Genomic DNA, 22,456 nt, shown 5'->3' on the forward strand with positions numbered 1-22,456 from the left:
AGAGCCTCCCTGAGTGTTAAACCACTCATAAGGGAGGAGGAGTTCCACTCCAGGGCAGTGCCCTAGAAAGGGGCAATAAAAATGATGATAGTTAACATTTATTGACCACTTATGGGCACTTTGCCAAACACTTGTAAGCATTATTTCATGAAATTCTTCCAACAGCTGTGTAAATAAGTGCCATTATTATCCAAGTTTTATATGTAAAGGAAGTGAGGTTTGAAGCGAGGTTTAAAGGGATTGGTAAATCGACTGAGGTTGCACAGCAGTTAAGTAATAGATCAGATGATGCCAAAGACAGCTCAGGACAGATGGATGGGCAGTAAGTCCAGTACACCTCCTCTCTTCTGGGGCTGAGCATTTGGGTCAGTGTCTCCTTCTCACAATTGATGTGTATATCTTAATTTGCTGTTATAATAAGCTTGAGGGATACAACGTATAGAAAATTGGTGAAATCTGTCTCCGATCCAAGCATCCTGGAGAAATCCTGATTATGAGCCTGTTCAATTGGATCTTGTCAGGAAACAGAGTCAAGGGGAGGAAGGTGGCAGGGGAAGTGACATTTGTGTCACATACTCCCCTTCTTCTTGTTTGAAATTAACTCATTTCTATTTTTATTTTTCCACCTAACCACCATGTAATAGATAGCTATTATGCCAGGCCCTAAGGAAGTAAGAATGTTGAACACAGCAAAGACCCTGCTCTCTTAGAGCATGTATTCTCTTGGGGAAAGAAAGAAAATAAACAACTAAATAAACAAGTAAAGAGTTAAATAAACAAATAAAGAGTTAAATGAAACAAGTTGATGTGAGAGAAAGTAACTAACTTTACTTACTTACTCTGCCTTACTTTAGTCAGAGTTGTCTGGGAAGACTCACTAAGGAGGTGATATTTATGCTGTCAGGACCTGAGTGACCAGAAATCACAGCCAGGGAAGGAGCATGAGCTATGATTCTCAGACAGAATAACCAGGTAAAGGACCTGCAATGGGTCCCAGGCTGGCTTGTTCCAGGAGCAGAGAAAAGACAACAGGCTAGGACACAACACACAAGGGGAAGTGCCACAAGGTATTTGGAATACATGGAGCTTCCATTACCCATTAGATACCCGAGAGGAGGTGTCAAACTGGTAAGTGCTTCTCAAACTTTAACAAACATATGAGTCCTGCAAGGATCTTGTTAAAAATGCAGATGGTGATGCAGTCAGTCTGGAGTGGAGCCCCAGATTCTGCTTTTCCCAAAAGCTCCCAGGTGATGACAACCCTGCTGGTCACAGAACACATTTGGATAAGGGAGCAGGGTGTAGGCAATTTTGCATTTGTGAGTCTCTAGTTAAACACAATGGAGAGAAGAAGGAGACCAAACAATGAAAGAGGTGGTAGGACCTGGGACCAAGGATGTAGTAGGACCCAGGAGAGAGCAGGGCCACAGAAATCAAGAAGTGCTTCAAGTAGGAGGGAGTGTGTGGAACACAGAGGTGTAAAGGTAGCATGAGGACCAGAAAGTGGACTTAGATTTAGCACATAACAGCCCCTGGAAAACTGTTATAGAGTAAGTTAACTTCCTTTTTTTTTTAATTGAAGTATAGGTGATTTACAATATTGTTAGTTTCTGGTGTACAGCAAAGTGATTCAGTCATATGTATATATGTATATATCCATACTCTTTTTTTTCTATTCTTTCCCATTATAGGTTATTGTAAGACATTGAATATAGTTCCCTGTGCTATACAGTAAATCTTTGTTGCTTATTTATTTTACATATGGTAGTGTACATCTGTTAATCCCAAACTCCTAATTTATCTGCCCCCCCCACCTTTCCCCTTTGGTAACCATAAGTTTGTTTTCTATGTCTGTGAGTCTATTTCTGTTTTGTAAATAAGTTCATCTGTACTATTTTTTTAGAGTACGTTAACCTCTAATACTGCTCTGGGTGGGTTTCACACGTTACCATTCTTCTCAAGCCGTCACTCCACCCCCAGCTGTAATGCTCGCAGATCTCACTTCCTACCTTCCTGAAAAATATAGAGACCAATTAGCAAGATGGACTACTTTCCCCTTAAAACCTACTCCTCGCACGTTTGAAACTTTTTCTATTTCCATCCTTTCCTCCAGTTTCAGAGAACTTGGATACAGCTCCTTCCTGAGAGGTGTGAGCTCTTCTGCCTTCAATTCTCCCACCCTGTCTCACCAGGAAACGTGCTCCTACAGGGTCCTCTTTCCTCACCACTGCACGGATCCACTCAAGGTCACCCATACCCTTGGCTTGTGTATCCTAATGGTCTATTCCCCACGTAAGTGGTTAAGGGAGGGGCACATGATGATGTTCTGCCCAGTGAAACAGGAGAGGAAGTTTGGGATGGGGTGGGGGAAACGCTCTTCATTGATTAAAAACAGGCATTCCAGAAGAAAAAGCCTTCAGCAGAGGCTGAGCCCTGTGGGAAGGGTGAAGCCCAGAAGTGCTACAACCATCTTGCAACTCCGAGGAGCAGGAGCCCGAAGCTGCCAACAGGGAAATGGGCAGAAACTCTTATCTTGTAACATAATTGAGCCACGAAGCTAAATGATGGTGGAAAAGCAATATTTCTGAGATATCTGAGAAAACTGTTGCTGCTTAAGCCCATGGAGTTGAGGTTTTCTATTGCCTGCAATTTAAAGCAGCCTAACTGATGCTTCTACCAGAGCAGGAGATGACTTCCACTGGAGCTGCTCACAGGCAGGATGTAAATACAGTTTCTCAACCCTCTCTTTCTCTCCCTCCCTCTCTCCCCACCGTCTCCTCCTCCTTCCATCCTGCATCCCTCCTCCCTGCCTTCGTCCCTAGCCCACCCGTTCCTCCCTAGCTCTATACCTCCAAAACTATTCTTTTTTAACTTTTAGACCTGCCCCACACAAGCATAAAACTATCTTCTAGTCCACAAAAACACTTTGCAAATGGATATTCACAGCAATTCTTCACGTGCCTATTTAATACAGATTTCTGGAGGGTTCCCAGGCCTTATTTTATCTCTCCTTTACTGCTGTGATAGGAATATTGCTGGCTTACGTATTCAATGCTAAGTAACTTGTCACTTGCATGTCTGGAGTTCATGCACATATATAGAAATGAATAGCCATATAAGTGTAGCTAAAAGGGTATTTATTAAACGTTATAGTGATCAGAATAAATAGCATAAAAGGGCATTCTGAATTTTCTCAGCAAGTCATAGGCAGTTTCCATTTCTTTGCTTTATGAATTTCATGAATCCAGAATTTAGAAAATTTCTACTTTTTACAGTAGTCTTAAAGGGCAGATGTCATAAAATGTTACTTCTATATGTATTTCATAATTGCTTTGCCATTCCTAAGCTTTTACCCAGGGCAAACCCTGGTGTGGGTTTATGTGTGGGTGGGTTGTTTGGGTAGGTCCTACAATGATTTCAAAGTTTCCTGGTTAGTGGAAATATAGCTTTGAAGGGATTTTGCCTATGGACTTCAGGCAGCTTTGCTGATTATGTGATTTTTTCCCCCCAAACCAGAAAAGAAACTCTCTTTAAGTTAGCAGAAGGGTTTAGATGGTTTGGGTGGAGAAAGGATAACAGATATCTAAAACACAAACTTTCCCTGTGGTGCGTGTGATTAGGAATCTTCCAGGTGTTCTGGGATATGAACTGGTAGACTGATGTGTGTGCCATGTAAGTGTGTGCTAGGCTGCACCTGGGGTTCTCACGACTTGCTCTGCCTTTTGGAGAGTCCGTGGTTTTTATTTCTAAACATCAAAGTTTTGTCCTTCACTGTTTCTATAAGCAGTTTGCATCAACTGATGCTTTTCCAAACATCTCAAAACTAAGAATTCCACAGTTGCATAAGAGAGGGGAAAAGTCAGTCTCCTCAGAAGATGGGTAGATACCCTGCTGTGCACACTAGGGCACGTGTCCCACTCCTGCCCCAGGGTGCAGTGTCATGTTCTTCCTGAAAAGAGAGATGTAACAGATCCACAAAGAGCTGCAATTTTGCTTGCTCTCTGCACTGACCCTGCCCCAGCAGTAACCCAAATGCAAAGAGTCATTCAGTTCTGATGACAAGCTCCTGCTCTGTCACCCATCACGACCTGAGCGTTAGCCTTATCCATAGGAACTCAGTTTTTGTCAATTTCCAATAGGCTTCCCTTGTGATCCTTTTCTTATGATTGTGTATCTTTAAAGTTAACATAGTTATAATCAGTACTTCTCTTATTTTCTTGAATTTCTTTTTATTTCTGCGGTTTTGATGAATATTTAATAGAAAGCCCACAATGCTCACTTTCATATTTCAAATTCTATTCAAATTTATTCAAAGATAAGATCACTCAGTATCGTTGGAGAAGTCTACATAAATAATAAAACTGACGATTCAGATCCACATGGAATAATACTGTCCCCGTATGATCTGCATAGGTTACAGAATTTTTTTTTCTTAACATAGCCGTCCTGTGCCTCTTCTCAACTTTAATATATTAATTTTTGCTATTTCTGGTAATGCTATTACAAAGATAAAATTTCAGCCACTTCAACATTAAAAATAACCATAAAACGTCAACCCTCCCCAAACAGATGTGATTTAATCAACCTGAATCAATGGAAAAGTTTCTTTTTTTCATGAATTTTAATAACTGCCTTAATATTCTTAGGATCACAGTGACATTTCTTGGACAATTTGAAGTGAGCTGAAAATGATAAAAGTACATGTATCACTCTATTCTCATCACTGCAACTTAGACATCGGGATGAAGGTTGTACCTCTTATTTCTCAATAGCTGAGTAACACGCTCCTGGTTTTCACTACAGCTGATGAGAGGGAAAGCAAGGTAAACTGGATGCATGTGACAAACACGGAAGGTAATATGTTTCCAGGATGTGGCATCTTGTCACTGACCACAGCCTCTTGGAACAAGATAAAGCCACTGAAATAATTAACAGATGTTAGCATACTTGAAATATATAAGTTCTATCGCTAAAAATTATGTAGGGTCAGATGGAGATTTGGCACTTGGTCCATAATTTAACTGACTTGGCAAATGGGAAGTTGAGATCCAGAGGCACATAACATATAATACGGAGGCCACACACTTTGCACACCATGCAGGAGCTCATAAACTACTGATGATATGTACGCTGTGCTAAGCCAGCTTGATTAAGTATTAACACAGTTTTTGATACTTAGGGAAATCTGAAGTCAATTTTCACATCGACTAAATTAAAAAGTTATTTCTATAAGAGCAAAAGAGTAGACTTTTCTCCAAGTTCAAAGCATGTCTACAAATCTTATTATTTAGCCTTGGCTTGCAATTCACCTGATGACTGGTGTATCTTCCTGTCAATTTTGTAATCAAACCAGCCTACTCTTTTTCAAAGTATCTCTTTTTTTCCCCCACTCTTGTCTATTACTTCATATTTCAGAACAAGTTGGCAGTAATGATTTTCAGATGAGTATCTGTAGCTGAAATGGAGCTTCTCAGCCTTAACTCACAAATGCATTCAAGTCAAGCGTTGAATGAGGCTTGTGCTACTTTAGAGTTTGTAGTTTTATTCACAGCTTTGCAGATGAAGTCGCCAGCTTCCATCACTTTGTAAAGATTCACACCCTGGTGAGACAAAGATGACAGTGATACCAGGTGGGAAGGGGGGTTAAGGAGAAAGAAGACAAAACAGATTCTTTTTAATTGTATTAGTAATTACTTAACCATTTAAAATTACTAAACAAAATGCTATTCATTATTGATGGGGGGGGCAGCATTTATCTCCATGAATTGTGTAGATTTAGATTTTTCTGCTTTATTAAAACATATCTTGAATCTGACCCTAGTATAAAACCATAGGCTAGCCACACCTGAATAACTCAGTGTAATTCATGCTGATACCTAAACTCTACAAAGGACAACAGTGGAACCAGAAAGACTCTACAAAATATCAGTGAAGGGCAATTAAAATGATAATTGTTTGGAGGAGTTCAAAGATAAGGACTTAGGGGGGGAAAAAAACCCTCTTAGTATATCTTAGTATGTAAAGAAACAAACCTTATAAAGCTGTAAGAAATATAGGAAAGATGAATGTATAATTTTTAACCATGTTCAGAAACACTCTTACTGGCATGAAATTGAAGGAGGCAGTCCAATAAAATGAAGTAGTATTTAGTACACATCTGGAACTTGTTTGCCTGAGAGGTTGTACTGTCTGAAAGCATAAGTAGGATCAACAAAGGCTTTGGTAAATCCATGGATGACAGATCGACAGTTGGGTATGAAGGCCAAGTTCAAGGCAGGCTCGTCATCTTGGGCTTGGTGCAGCCAAAGATCACCATCATCGAGGTTTCCACCCTGCACCTGTGCTGTCACTGGGGGGGAGGGGGGTGGAACGGGGGCACAGTGTTAGGTGGATTAACCAGAGATTTGCCCCATGTAGTATTTCGTAAGCTCCTATGTCCTCCCTCAACTCAGACTAGAAACAACAGGGACTTAAAATCAAACAGACTCAGGCTCCCTTGCTATTAAGGAGTAGTTTTTAAAATTTATGTAAGTTTGTCGTTTTCTTAAAACAGACAAGTATAAATACTCATAGGGGCTTTTCATACAAGTGATCAAAAAGAGATCATCATTTTAATATAGGTAGTTACTTCTCTCTAGAAACTTTTAGGGCACTGTTTTCTTTGTAGTTTACTTCTGTTTAAAAATCATCAAAAATATTTTGTAAAATGACAAGTAAGTAATTTTCACTGTTTCTTTTTATTATGAAGTTGCTTTTAGGGTACTAACATGTGCTTTGGTTTTGTCATGGTAATGGTTTTGGCTGGAGTATCTGTTAGGCACATTTTGGTTTTACATCCTTAATCTAGTAATACGTAAATTTTGTAAATAATAAGCTACATGTGTGTCTTTCATTTCTTAATTACATCTAACAAAAGATAATAAGATTTTAGTCACCAACATTCTTCTTTGCTTTCCAGTAATTCCATTTATAGCAATTACGCAGTGGGATTGGTTGGTATTGTACCAAAGGATTCTGGTTGGTATTGTACCAAAGGATTCTGTTTTGGCCTTCCTCTACTGTTTTATTTAATGAACAGATATCTTTATGAAATAATGTTGCATTTATTCTTAAATCATTTAGCACTTAAACCAGGTGCTTAAATATATCTCATGTACTATGATCCATTCTGGGGTTTCAAGAACTTCTCACAGAATATGGTTTCTGTCTTGAGGGTGCCTGTGGTCAAGCAGGCAATATGGAGCCCGAAACAGGAAATCCAGTACTTCCACTAAAGTCACTGAGAGAGAGAGATGCTCGGATGATCGTGAGGGCAGAGCTGCAGGGTAGTCAACCCACTGAGGAAAAGAATATGGAAACAAATGGAGAGGAATGTGTCAGGGAAGGGTTCCAGGAAGGTAAATCCTGACCTGAGGCTTGTACGGACAGTATGAGTCCTTGAGAAGAAGTAAGAGGAATGAGGCACTGTCGGCAGAGAAGAGTACGAGACATCTGAAAAATAACATGGGATACATGGAAAGTAATGGGCAGAGGTGACTGGAAAAGGTATAAAAGGTATAGAACACAGCCTTGCTTTTCAGGAAATGGGAATCCACTGACGAGTACCCAAGCAGGAGCAAGGCATATTCATATTTGTATTTTAGATAAAATCTTTTATGGTAGCATGGAGGATGAGTTTAAAGGCAGTCTGAAGCTAGCAGACTAGTATGGAGGATGAATATCCAGGAAAGAGATAAGAACTTGTGCTGATGTAGCTACAGCAAGGATAGTAAGGAAGGAACAAACAACCAAAATATTTTAGAAGTTGAAGCAGTAGCTCTTGGTAGTTGACTAAGCATGGGAGACATAGTGATACAGGTTGTACAGAGAATCTTGGCTTGTTGGCTGATATCCAATGCAACAACTGTCCTTGAACTGTGAAATTCTTAGGAATGGAGACATGGCTTATTTGCATTTGGACCCGCATGGCCTGACACATATGAAGCAGAGTTCATATGTTGACTCAGCTGAGTTCAACCAAGTCATTTAAATCTTCAAGGAAGGATTTCTATGAATTGGGAGTTTGGGATCAGCAGATGCAAACTATTATATACCAGACGGATAAAACAACAAGGCCCTACTGTATAGCACAGGGAAATGTATTCAATATCCTGTGATAAACCATAATGGAAAAGAATATTAAAAAGAATATATATATATATAACTGAATCACTTTGCTGTACAGTAGAAATTGACACAACATTGCAGGTCAACTATACTTCAATAAAATAAATTTTAAGAAAAGAAAGGATTTCTACTTCTGTCATGGTCATACATTTCTAATGGAAATGACGGAAACAATCAAGCTACTTTGTAATAGCTATTTCTAACCAGAGAAGAGAGGCTCCTGGTGTTTAGTGCCAAGTGGTATCAGTCTTTCACTGAACATTATTGAGGTTCTCTAGGCAACAGTCACCTGTGAATCAGCTGTCATACTATATTTCTGCCTGCAGGGGGACCTAGACACAGAAAGAAGATGATTCTACAACCTCGTGGTAGGTTCAGAGGAAGACACAAAGGTAGCCTGGAAACACGGAGGAGAGGAACCCAGCAGTGTGGGCCTGGGGAATCAGCAGGGAGATGTTAGAAGGTGTGTTATTGAGGATGGTGGTGCCTCACTCTCCAGGTGAAATCAAGTATGGGCAGTAAGGCTATTCCAAGGGGTGGTGAAAGCAGGAGCAAGGGGTGGAGGTGAGAAACCGAATGCCACAGGGAGGGAGACTGCAGACAAGCTGGCTGCTGCAGGAACATCGCTCAGTAGAGTGAGGGAAGAGGAGAGAGAGGAGATATGGAGAGGACAATTCCATTCTGTAATCCAGGTGATGCTTTACATCTCAGAAAACATTTTGAACTTCTGATAATCTGTGAACAGTTGTTTGCCCTTTATATTTTATCCTTAAAAAAAAAAATCTGCCTTAGAATGGTAGGCCATTTTAACAAGCATGTGGCAAAACAAAGTACTAATTTTGGTGGGTTATTATAGAGCATGTGACTTTTTCAGGTAGCACTTGTAAAGAGAATATTCTTGTTCACATGCTAAGTATTATTAAGCTCTGGTCCTCCACTGGCCATTTTAAAAGTGCCGTGGGCTCTCTTCCAGAAGCCCTACTTGTCACCATGAGAAAATCAAGATCTTAGTTTTCCTCCAAGGAAAACAAAACAGCAAAAACAATAATCATAATAGCAAAGACAGGCTCAAATACGCAAAGCGTGTGAAATCAAACTGGATACTAGATGAAAAAGGACTTTGGAGGTCATGAAGCACCATAAAAATGTGAAATGGTAGCATTATTGGTGATCTAACTATAGCAATAAGTTACTTTATAAAGCCCCCCACAAGAATTTTTTATTGCATTTTCCCACTGTGCATTTTAGCAAAGAGCAAAAGTGTAGTAAAACTTGACCTCAAAGTTGCTTCCCAAATCCAAGAAGCATTCCAATTTGAATCTGCAAGGAATGTATGAATATTAAAATATGCTAAGTTAACTTACTGTCTTGACCCCCAGGCCATTAAGCATGTAGATCAAATCCTCAGTGGCTACGTTCCCAGAGGCACCTTTTGCATAAGGGCAACCACCTAATCCGGATACTGCAGAATCCACCACATTAATCCCCATCTGGAAAACAAACCCAAACACTCAAGGTTTGTCTCTTTATGGCATATAAGTTGTTGCATTTCTATTTAACCTGTTCCAAAGAGCAAATAAGGAAAATCTGAACCATGATTTCAACCTATTCACTTACCAACCTGCTGCTAGAACAGTCCCCGAGGTGCTAATTTATTTTCTGACTAATCTCATCTTTTAGGCTAACAGACACTCTGCTAAGGATCTCGGGAATGAGAATAATCTTAGATCAAAATTGAAATGGTGTTTTCATTGATAACGTAACAAAGGTAGGGGATGAAGATTGAAGTAAGATAAATACACACATGGGGTGTATTTTCCAACCTAATTTTGAGCTTTAGTCTAAAAACCTTATATAACCAACATGAAAGATTTCCAACATCCTGACTCAAAATCAAGGTGCCTTAGAAGACAGACGGAGTGTGGTGGGGAGCTGTCCTTATGTTTGAACTTGTATTTTGTGGGCTCAACATATTCACTCAATTCACCCAATCTTTACTGAGCCATTACTTTATTTTGTGCACAAAACCCTGCTGTTTTGGGAGAAGTGAAGAGACACTTAAGAGGCAGGACATCCACCATTAACAATTGTAGCAGCTCACATTTACTGGGTCCTCACTAAGTGCTGGATATTATTATTAATACCTTATGATACTAACTCACAATTCCCACAAAAACCCAGGAGATACTCTTCCATCATCCCCAAATCACAGATGAAGAAACTCAAGTACAGAGGGATCACACAATTTGCCCAAGGTCACCTGTGTCTCCAGAGAATTCACACTCTGCTGTGATTTGTGGCCTCTGGAAACATGCAAGTTGGTTCATGTTATGAGTCTAGGGATATCCAAGGTGGAGATCTCTGTGGACTGGAAAAGTTGTGAAAGACATGAGCACAAAAGGGTCTGAAAGGGACCCTGGGTATCAGATTTGAATAACATAAGAAGAGGGGCAAGCAGAGCAGCCCTCTGTGGAAAGGGACAATTGGGAAATCAGAAGCCACCAACAGGCTAATCTGACTCTTCACTCCTGGACATTGAAGAAAAAGTAACACAACCTCAGCTAAAATGAGAAGTGCTGGGAAACAGAGCCCTTGGCCAATCTGCTAGAGTTTCTGATTCTGGAGGTCTGGGCTGGGCCCTGAGAATTTGAATTTTTAACAAGATCCCAGATGCTGTTCTCACTGCTGCTCTGGGGAATGACACTTTCTTTCTTTTTCCTTTACTTTTTTGATAAACTTTTTATTTTAGAATCGTTTTAGATTTTCAGAAAATTTGGGAAGAAAGTACACAGCATTTCCATACATTACACACAATTTCCCCTATTGTTAACATCTTACATCATTATGGTATATTTGTCACAACTAACGAACACATATAATATGTTATTATTAACTAAAGTCCACACATGATTCAGATTTCCTTAGTTTAGAAGCTAATGTCCTTTTCCTGTTCCAGGAACTCATCCGGGTACCACATTACATGTAGTTGTCTTGTCTTCTGCTGTGGCTGTGACACCTTCTCAGACGTTCTTTGTCCTCATTGACCTAGACAATTTTGAATTGTTACTTATCATGTGTTTTGCACCATGTCTTTCAATGTGGGTATGTCTGATGTTTTCTCATGGTTAGACTGGAGTCCTGAAGTTTTGTGAGGAGAGCAACACAGGGGAAGTGCCATTCTTAACACATCATATCAAGGGTGCATACTATATGGTTTACAACTGGTGATGTTCATCTTTACCCCATGTCCCCTTGTCCATATGGTACTTTTGGGAAAAAAGTCACTATGTGCAGCTCACACCTAAGGAGTGGAGAATACCTACCTAAATTATTTAGAAATTTCCCATATGAGAGATTTGTCTATTCCCCCATATTTATTTATTTCTTCAAAAATTTGTTTATATCAGTAGAGACTCATGGGTATTTATTTAGTACTTTGGGTTGTAATCCAATATTCCCTTATATGTCTTGTCACTCACGTTGTTTGAGATTTAGCTGTTGGGAGCTCTTCAGGTGGCTCCTATCTCCTTTGACATGCCAAGGGGGCTGCACATATTTTTAATTGAAGTATAGTTGATTTACAATGTCGTGTTAATTTCTGCTGTACAGCAAAGTGATTCAGTTTCATATATATGTATATACATATATATACACACACACACAGATATATATATACACATATATATACATATATACACACACACACACACACACATTCTTTTTTATGTTCTTTTCCATTACGGTTCAAGGGGCTGCACAATTTTACTGTTCTGAATTTTCTCTGGTGAGACCTAGCATGTTTACCAAGGCTCCCAAGGGCAGAACCATAGTCCAAAAGCCATGGATGCCTTTGGGACTAATGCAAGTTTACAGATATAATTTGTTTGCTTCTGTACTTCCGTTTCTCCTCATTATACTCTTCAACATGGGAATGTGGCAATGGCTCTTCTTCCTTTATCACGACCTCTCTCAAAGCTTAATCATATTTGGGTGTTAATAACTGACCAGCTAAAGTACTGGTCCATTTAGGGCAGTCTACATTTGCGGTGAATCAAAATAGTAAGTTTAAAGAATTATGCTCTAGGAGTGAAATCGGTGGAATTGTCCAGTAGTTGGAAAAGACAAAGGTTCAGACACTGAGCTCATCTCTGGAAGTCTGCCAGGACATCAGATAGGCAGAGGCATTCTTCACCTATAGGTTAAAATTTATCTATTCAGTAGAATTGAATCTATCACTCCAGGAGAAAGATGTTTCAGTGGTTCTCAATCCCTGCCAATTATTATCACCCGGGGACCTTTTAAAACTAACAGCCAAGCTTCTCCCCAGAATCTTTGTCTGGGAATGGGGTCAGGCATTGGTATTTCTTTAAAGCTTCCCTCTGGTGATTCTCTTGTGTAATTAGTGTGGGAACCCCTGAGGTAAGTTTCTCATCCATCTCTGACTTTATCAACTGTGGGTATGAGTGAGCTTTCATTTAGAGACGCTCTGTACCCTGGGGCAGCAAAGAGTTAATCAGGATGGATCAACTTTTCAAGAAAACCCGTTTTTGAAAGAACACCCCAAAAAGTATGAGGTAGTGAATGTCAGCAGTACCAGCATGAGAGGTGAAAGATGGCTTCAGCCTACCATGAGGGCTTATGATTTGTGCAATTTTCTGTATGTGCATTAGACTTTGATAAACATCAGTGACAAAAAGGAGGTGTTGTTGGAACTGAAGGTAAACAAGAAAACTTAAACTGGTAGGAAAATAACCTGGAACTTTTTTTCTGTTGAGCAATTAACTAGTAATTAGTCTTAATTGCCAATATCCATTATCCTAGAAATCCCTATCAAAAAAATACTTCCTAGGAATATTTCCCAAATTCTAAGTAAATAATTAGGTAAGAAATAAAAACAGATATATATGGGTGAGTGTATGTGTCACACATGAAACACACCCCTTATATATAGATTCATTACAGTATGTTTTATATGAATAAAAATTTGGAAACCATCCAAATGTCTGTAATGGGGACTAATTTAAATTAATTAAGGTGTAGCTGTAAAATGGAATGATAAATGCTATGTAAATGCACAGTTAAGGGAAAGAAACATATTACAGGACATTATAATGGTATATGGAAACATAATCCCATCTTCTAAAAAAAAAAAGGTAGAATTTGGATGATATACCAAAATGCCAACAGCAGTGATCACTGGGTGGTGTGACTATAGGTAATTTATTTTATTTTAATCCTGTTTGTCTTTGTTTTCTAATGGCCCCACAATGAATGTAATTACATATATAATTAGAAAAAGAAAGGTTTCTGCAAACTGTAGCCTGTCGTAGAATGACAGTAAATAAATGAAAATGAGAATAAATAAACCTATGACTGAGTTTATTGACCAACAATTTATTTTGCAACTAACTGATCTTTCAGGGTGTAAGTGTGCAGGGCTAATCTGTGTGCATAATTTTGTAAAGGCAGATGCGATCTGGGTGAAAGCCTCCCTGGAAAATGGTCCTTCCCTCTTTCCTACCAGCACATTCGCTCTGGAACAGATTATATTTCTGTGAGTCTTAGTCACAAATCAATTGAATCAATTCTAAGAGCAGTATGTGGATTTAAAATTTCAATAAGCAAATTTAAAGAGAGTTTATTAAAGTATACCTTAGCTGTGAATGAGAATATTAAGATATGTGTTCCTTTTAAAGTCTCTCTTCAAAAAAAAATCACAGTACTTTAAAAATAGAACTTTCTACATAATATCCTCTCAATTCTGTCCTCTATTAAATGTGCAATTCTGTTCCCCAGAAAAACATATCTTCTCAATGTATAGTGTTACCCATACATTAAGTTAGATGACTTTATTTTGGAACAAGCTGCTTTGGAAATTTCTAGTCATAGTCATCTAAGAAAATTTGATTTCACTGTGTATGTTTTCTTTACCTCGACTTCCCTATTCCATTAGAAACGGTACATAATATGATGTAAACAAGTTCTTAACAGAGCAGGAAGAAAAACATTTCTTCTCTGTTCTTTACGGTAAATAGAGGAAACATGTTTTTACTTTGCTACTGAAACCATAGTATTATAGAAAATGCATTGTTATAATATCCTCATGTATTTGATAATAATAGATGGGTTGCATAGATGATTTTATCATACAAGAGACTGCATTAAAAGATTATTCTTAGATATTTCCTTTCCCATGTCTCCAAATCTAAAACACTGCTTTTCAGATGGTCAGATTACTGGTGTGTGTGTGTGTTTGTGTGTGTGTGTGTGTGTGTAAGCACACAAGCACAAATGGTTTTCTGCACCATACAGTATGTTGCAAAACAAAGCATTTGGGTTTTGTTTTGAAGGAAATAGCTTCAGATCAATAACCACAAGATGGCGATGTAACACCAAAATCCACCAAGTTAAAGTCAAGCATTGAACTGCCACTGTGTTCCAACCCAGAAACAGCAAATATGTAAGTAAATAGCTTTATATTATGCAAATAAATATTTTGTTACCTTTAAAATAAGGAAACTTTTACTAATGGTGTGTAGCACATCATCTGTGGTTCAATGTAGTCAGTATATTTTTTATTATTCTTCCTTTGACTTGAACATGTTTATTGAGCATGTTCTATGTGCCAGGGACTTGGAATACATACAAAGCTCTGTAGCTCATGGAGATTAGTGTTAGAAATTAATATTACTATACATTTTGTCTGTCACTGAGAAGTAGTTCACTATTGTCAAATGAGAAACGATTCTCTCTAGAACTCAGGGAGCTAATTCTCCCTAAAATGAAACAAATCCAGAACTCAAAGGGTGGAGGTGACTTTGGCTTCCACTTTCCTCAAAGCTCATGACCAAAGCTATTAACACAGTGACCCAGGTTATGAAAAGCCTGGTGAGTGCGGTTATGGGCTCCATCTGCTTGAGCTCCCAGATGTGTACTTGGACTTAAGGCTAAGGAAAATGGATAAAATATGAGTGACCACTTCTTCTGGAAAATTGCAAATTAGCTGTAGATATAGCACGAGCATTATCACTCTGTACTACAATCTCAGGTGAGCTCTGAGGAGAGTTAACTTTGTTAATTTTGCATAGTGCTTAGATGCCCAGATCATGCTGATACAATAACTGAAAGTATCATCTCGACTTTTTCTCGTGCTGTAAGAACTTATTCTCCAAACAAAACTGAGAAATATGATAAGAGGAGACAAAGAAATCATTTTCCAAAATGTATAATCTTCCATATATGTCTGATTTCAAAATATTTAATGAAATCTACAATTTTAGGTATTGAAGTTAATAAAGTATTAAGGAACATATAGAAGAATTTTGGCAATGTTACTTTTTGAAATGCCATCTACTTTTTTTGCCAAGACCAAATTTTTCTTTAGAAATCTGTAATAATGTTACAGTTGAATTAAAATAACAAGTAAATCTCTGACAGGGAAGTTACTCATTTTGGGATCTAAGTTACTCATGATGAAAAAGACAAATATTCATGCAGGATAAAATATTACAAATATACTCATTTTTCTAAAATTTTTCCCTTCAACTTGTTCCTCACAGCTAATATTCCCTCCAACAGAGGATTGTAATTATCCACATGTGATGCGCTACTTCTCCCCCAGCAGCCAGACCAGTGTCACTAGTGGGTCACAGCACTCTTTCCAGGGAGCCCAGATCTTGCTCTGAGATGCTACTCACCCAGCACTCTAAAGAATTACCATATATTGAGTTTTGGTACCAACTACTGGCCATTCATGTGTACTGTGAACATACCATGCTTTGTAAACCACAGATAGTGAACCACTGGCATGCATGAATAAAGCCCAGTGTTTTCATACACTGAAGTTATACACCAAAATTGGTATGCAAATCATGATACCTTGCTGTTGGGGGTGAGTAAGCTAACGTAATGGATTACTAATGCTTTCATAGACCATCTCTTGTCTTTGAAAAGGGTTTCCTACACGTTTCACTCCTCCCTGCCTCACCACACATAATGAGATAGATTATATTAGTACTTTCATGTAGTATATTTCAAACTGAGATAGAAATGGGAGTGTGTACATAGAAGGAAATAAGGAAATGGAAAAACATAAGGAAATTCTCAATTTCAGTAGACTGAGAAATAATAAATACTATTAGTGAACATTGATTGAAGGCTTATTATATCACAGATACTGCACCACATACTTCACATATGAGAAAACTCCACAAAATCCAGGTAAGTGGGCAGTAATTCATGCTCATTTACTGATGAGGAAAGTGAGGCTTAGAGAAGGAAAGTGACGGTCCGTGCTTCACACAGTTAGTATGAGACAGAGTTTAACAGGAATAACATTTGCGTGCTACTGTTCAGTATTAATAGTTAACTGACTATGTGCTAATTAAATGCCAGCTGCATCACTAAACACTTTACACACCTGGTTGCATTTAATCCTTATAACAACTCCGGGGGGAAGCGTGTGAATTAGGAAGAAAGCCATTGACAAATCAAAAGACTTCATTTTCTGAAGACGTGATATGTATATACAATGGAATACTACTCAGCCATAAAAAGAATGAAATAATGCCACTTGCAGCAACATGGATGGACCTACAGATTATCATACTAAGTGAAGTAAGTCAGAGAAAGACAAACATCATATGACATCACTTATATGTGGAATCTAAAAAATGATACAAATGAACTTATTTACAAAACAGAAACAGGCTCACAGACTTCAATAGCAAACTTATGGTTACCAAAGAGGAAAAGTGGTGGGGGGAAAAATTAGGAGTTTGGGATTAACATACACACACTACTATATATAAAATAGATAACCAACAAGGACCTACTGTATAGCACAGGGAACTCTACTCAATATTCTGTAATAACCTACATGGGAAAAGAATCTGAAAAAGAATGGATATATGTATATGTATAACTGAATCACTTTGCCATACACCTGAAACTAACACAATATTGTAAATCAAGTATACTCTAATTTAAAATAAAAATTAAATTAAAATTTTAAAAAGAGACTGAAAACAAAAAATAAAGACTCCATTTTCTCATCATACTTTCTTCAACTCTCTGAAAAAGTTTCTACACAACTCGACATTATCAAGAAATTGAGAAAGTAAAGGATTGTTGTCCCAATGGTTGCATTCCTAGGAAGCTAGCCCAAGAAAATAGCCAGAAATGTTAATATAGACTTATGTTCAAGGATGACTATTCTTTGTATTATTATTTGTAACAGTGGGGAAAAAGCCCATAAATGAAATGTACAACAATAGGGGAATAGTTAATAAGTTATGTAAGACAGTTATGAGACAGTTAAATGGTTTTGAAGAATATATAATGGTATGGAAAAATGCTGATAAGAAAATGGAAGATAAAAGAGTAGGAGAGTAACTATATTTGGTATAACTCATTTGTATTTCCAGATTGTTAACAATTATCTGTATTAAATATATACCACTTGTAAATAGTACAAATGAGCCATATTAATAAATGTATACCCTTCTTTCTCAATCATTTCCTTCTTCTGCCAGGACAACACTCCAAAGTACACTGGCCGACTTCAGGCTCTATTTTCTCATTTCCTGGGTTCAATCCAAACCCTACAGATGACTCCTCTCAGAATCACCTCCTCTTTTCTGTTTGTGAGTGGATATCACTGGCTCCCATGGGTACTCCTTCAGTTACCATCCATGCTCTCTAATCTACTGGCACAAAATAAAATACAGATTTCTGTGCCTTACACCAAAATCTGAATTTTTTTCTTGTAAAGCCCAAGAATATGAAATTGTTTCAAACTCCAAGGTGATTTTATGGATAATAAAGTTTGAAGATCTTTAACCTTTCAGTTTAGCCGTTCATCTGTAGCAGACAGTACTGGCGTTTCACCAAAAAATCAGTCACCTCTTCTTCCGGGACTCAGCTAGACAACATTACCTAACTGCCCTTCTGTGTAGGTGAGGCTGCATGACTGTGGGTTAGCCAATGGCATGAGAGCAAAGTGATGCAGGCCATTTCCAGAACAAGTCCTTTCAGAAACTACGTGTCTTCTTCCTTTTTAATAGTCAAATGCCCATGACAATGAGGCCTGAGGGAATAGTGTAGGCACAAAATGGAAAGAGCCAGGTCCCTGAGCGAACACCTGGAGGAAAGATGCCCGCTGCCAGGAACACGTGCAGTGGACCATCTAATGAGTGAGGAACAAACATCCCTGTGTTTGAGCCATTATTTATGTTGGGGGGTGGGTGCAAGGTCTGCTATATCAGTATAGCCAAGTAGAACTAATACACCAACTGATATGGTTGGATTAAAATCTGCTAGCTATTTTCTATATGTTCTATTTGTTCTATGTTTTGTTTTTCTTCTTTTTCTATCTTTTGTTAATTGAGCATTTTTTATGACCCTATTTTATCTCTTCCTTAATATTTCTACCTCTTCTTTAAGTTGTTGAGTAGTTACCCTATGCTTTACAGTATAACTTAATACAATTAAATTAATATTATTTAATTAGTAATAGCCTACCTTCAAATATCTATGCCACATGGAGGGAAGGATCTTACAGTATTACATACAATATATTCTCAATTCTTTCCACCCATCCCTGGTGTTACTGTTTCCCTACCTTTTACTTTTGCATGTGTAAACTCACAATACCTTGCTACTTTTTTTTCCTTTTGACAGTCGGTTCTCTCTTAGAGCAATTAAAAATAAGAAAAAAGTAATTTCATCTTGATTTATTTCATATCTGAGTTCTCTGAAGGAACTTGTCTAGAAAAGAGCAGAGATTCAAATCCTGGCATTTAGTGAACACTCACTTTTTGGAATTAGGAGAAGGGAGATGAATTAGTGCAGGGGGAAGTTCAGTGTCAGAGGACAGGGTAGAAATTTCCCTAAATATACCACAGTGATGAATGCTGAAGGTAGTTAAAGAAAATGAGACCAGAGAAAATTTATTGGATTCATGCCATTGACAGTCTGAAATGGGTCGTTTCAGCAGAGATAGAACAGGAGTGAGGTGGTAATAGATTCAAAAACAAACAGAGAACCTACAGCCTTGTGCTTTCAAGATCAGTTTCAGGAGACAGACTTCTGCTTGAACCTGCTCTGCCACCTGTTAGCTGTGTGATCTGGAGGATGTTACCTTACCTCTCTGTTCCCCCAGCTGTAAAATGAATTTAATAGTACAGATTCACGGGCTTGTTCAGGATACAATGTGATGTTCCATGGAAAGCGCATATCCCATAGCTTGGTACATAACATGTGAGAAGTCTTGGCTTTCACAAGTATATGACAAGGATATAGAGGCAGACGGAGGATATAATGTGTGTGTGACAAATGAAGAAGAGAGTTGGGGCAGGTTTCAGTGTGGGAGTATGCAAATGGAGAGACAGGTGAGTTGGCAGCCATGAAGGATAGGGTTCACTGAATGGGGGTAAAGAATGAGGCTGCACTAGAGGAGAAAATTAACCAAAAAAGCCTTAGGGAGGTAGGGATGAGTTTGAGGTTAGGGCAGAAACATAGAGCTGAGCCTGGAAATTAATAGATAAAACTGTGCCATGAGGTAGGGCAAAAAGAGAGGACAGACAGAGTGACAGAAACTCTTAAAGGAACAGTGACCCCAAAGCTTCCAAGGAAAATCAACAGTCAGTCTTCTCAGAAACACAATAACTGAGTTCATCGGCTGAGAGCCCTGGAAAAAGTTGACCATCTCATTCCAGCTCCTCTTAGACCCAGCCTTACCCCGCTCCCATGATGCTCTCAACGTGTGCAGAAAAAGTGATGAATGGAGACAATGGTAACAAAGTGAGGGGGAAGAAAATGGGACACAGATGGATAACTAACACTGTGTAAACATTAAAGATTTTGCATCTATAAAGGTAGAAGTCACCATGTATTTTAGTCAAAATCCCTTATACGATTAATTGATTAGTGGATTGATTCTGGTTTAAAGGGAAGGAGCTAAGCCCCAGAGCTCTTAGGGGGTTCCCCAAAGTCGCAAAGGTCTTTGGCGGTAGAGACGGGTCTAGAATTCAGGTCTTCATGCTTCTGGAGTTGCACTGGTAGGAGATAAATAATTTCCAGTTCCAAAATGGATGTTAGTGGGAGGCCTGCCTAATATTGTGAAAATATAGCTAAATGTTCAGGAAAGAAAAAAGAACGTTAAGAGAGAAAAAAAAAAAAAAAAGAATTGAAAACACAGTGGTGCTGATGAAGAACTAACAGTGTTACCAATACTCACAAACCAGGCAGGGCTTGTGATAATGGAAAGATTACACCTTTTTTTTTTTTTTTTTAAGTCAAAGCAGCAAGCAATATACATTAACATCATGAGGTCAAGAACTTCACGCTACCTCACTCCATGATACCCTCAGTATATGGCATAATACCTAGAACAGAACAAGTTACTATTCAAATGTTTTTGAAAGTGTAATTGAACAAATTCAAATATTTTGAAGAACAATTGCAGGATCAAGGCCTGAGTGCAAGTCTGACTATACATGGTGTGAACTGAACTTGATCCAATCCAACTGGAGACACAAAACGATGCTCTGAGAATAGCAAAATCAATGAGCCATGTCAGTGGATCACTACCTACTTTGCTCCCTAAACCTTCTTCTCTTGGAAATGCCATAAAGATAAGTTTATGGCACATGCTTGTTTGTTTGCTCAGTGACTCTTTGTTAATCTTGGTGGCAGCTGTTGGAACCAAAATTGAGTCAATCACAGGCTCCTCCCCCAGAATGTGGCGCAGAGACAAAGACAGACTCTATCTTTCTAAGAGGTGAGAGGTACAGCACATGAGCTATGGACAAACAATTTTTTCCATGGGCGACGAGCAGCAGAGTAATTTGGTCTGTAGGAGGGGGTGGAATAAGACATTCGAATTAGAGAAATGCCACCTGAATTCCAGACAGCTTTTTGGTCCTTCCTGAGATCCAGCTTCATTTCCTCCCCACCTTTGTTTTTTTGTTTTTGTTTTTGTGTGTGTGTGTGTGTATATAGTCATCTTTATTAAGACATCTAGATTCTCATGGGCATCTTCTTTTCTCTCATTAGAAAATCCACAGTTTATTTGAGAATGGTAAAAAGGGACAATATCTTAGTGTCATTATGACAAGTTTTCACCTCATAGGAAACCTGAAAGGGGCTCTGGGCCTCCCAGGTCACCAGACTGCCTTAACAGACCTGCCCACACTCAAGTATCTTCTGGAATTCCTTATAAATTTCAATGGGCACCCGGGCAACAGAACATTCTATTACTCTGCTGTTTTTTAAGGTGCAGGTCCAGGGTTAAATATTGTGTCCAAACTTAACATTTTAAAATTGTCCAGGCTTATTTTCCAAAAATAGTGTATTACTCACTTTACCAATCTCTGTGCCAAATAAAGGACCCCAAAGCATTAAATGATAACCTCAAAGAAGTTCGGTGAGGCTCCTCTGCTCTCCCCAAATCAAGTTATTTGGAATCCCAAGCAAATGCTAGTCACAAACGCAAGGCAGTAGTCTTTCCCAAAAAACCCCACCTTTGTTTTTGAAATAAAATTTAATGAGAGCTGTGCCAAGTAAACCATGTAGTAATCCAAGGAAGTACGTACTATTATTATCATCCTCATTTTATATGTGAGAAACTTGAGCCACAGAATGTTTACTATGACCACGCATAGTGACACATATTGGCTAAGTGGTGAGAGCTGAGATTCAGAATCAAGTGGGAAGGCTTCCAAATCTCTGCTCTTTGCTTGTCTTGTTCCTTTAAGAGGTTTTCATGACACACCCCTATATCCTCATAATACAGTCTCTTTTTTGCTTAAGGTAGCTTGAGTTGGCCACTGTTGCTTGGAAACAAAAGAGTAGTAACTAACACATCATTAAGTTAATGACCTGGCAGACAAGATATTCATAAATACAAAGAACTACAATGCAAAGTAGAGTGTGGTAGCTATTATGAAAATTATAAACAAAGCTGTTCAGACACATCAGTGAGATGGTTTCTATATTTTATCATGAAGCAAGGATGGGTGGGGTATGGTGAAAAGTTTGATGACTAGTTTGGCTCTGAATTGGTCCTTGAAGGATGTTGACAAGTGGGGGATGGTGAGGGAAGGGATATTCTACAGGGAGGGAACAGCTTGAGAAAATACATGCTTGAGAAAATACACAGATGATGAACAGGCCAAGGGTACACTGAGATTTTAATGAGACTTTTATTGTAGGGAGTGTTGGGGTGTGGATGGAGTACAGCTCCTAATCATGAGAGGCCTTGGATGCCTTTCTATACGAGCTGAACTTT

General features: G+C 38.5%; 1 protein-coding gene across 3 annotated transcripts in view; it reads right to left on the reverse strand.

Moving 5' to 3' along the window:
• Positions 1-1,436: 1,436 nt before the first annotated feature.
• The window catches only part of HMGCLL1 (3-hydroxy-3-methylglutaryl-CoA lyase like 1), a 144,083-nt gene continuing 123,063 nt past the window's right edge, over positions 1,437-22,456 (reverse strand). For all 3 annotated transcript variants that reach the window (XM_082414353.1, XM_082414352.1, XM_082414354.1), the window contains 2 exons: positions 9,531-9,656; positions 1,437-5,600 (listed from right to left, as the gene is read on the reverse strand). In XM_082414353.1, coding sequence (XP_082270479.1) covers positions 5,499-5,600; positions 9,531-9,656 — 228 coding nt within the window. In that variant the 3' untranslated portion in view covers positions 1,437-5,498. The remainder of the gene's footprint in view (positions 5,601-9,530; positions 9,657-22,456) is intronic.

The sequence above is a fragment of the Balaenoptera physalus genome (genome assembly GCF_965194825.1).
Source record: "Balaenoptera physalus genome assembly, chromosome: 11".
NCBI classification, from domain to species: Eukaryota; Metazoa; Chordata; class Mammalia; order Artiodactyla; family Balaenopteridae; genus Balaenoptera; species Balaenoptera physalus.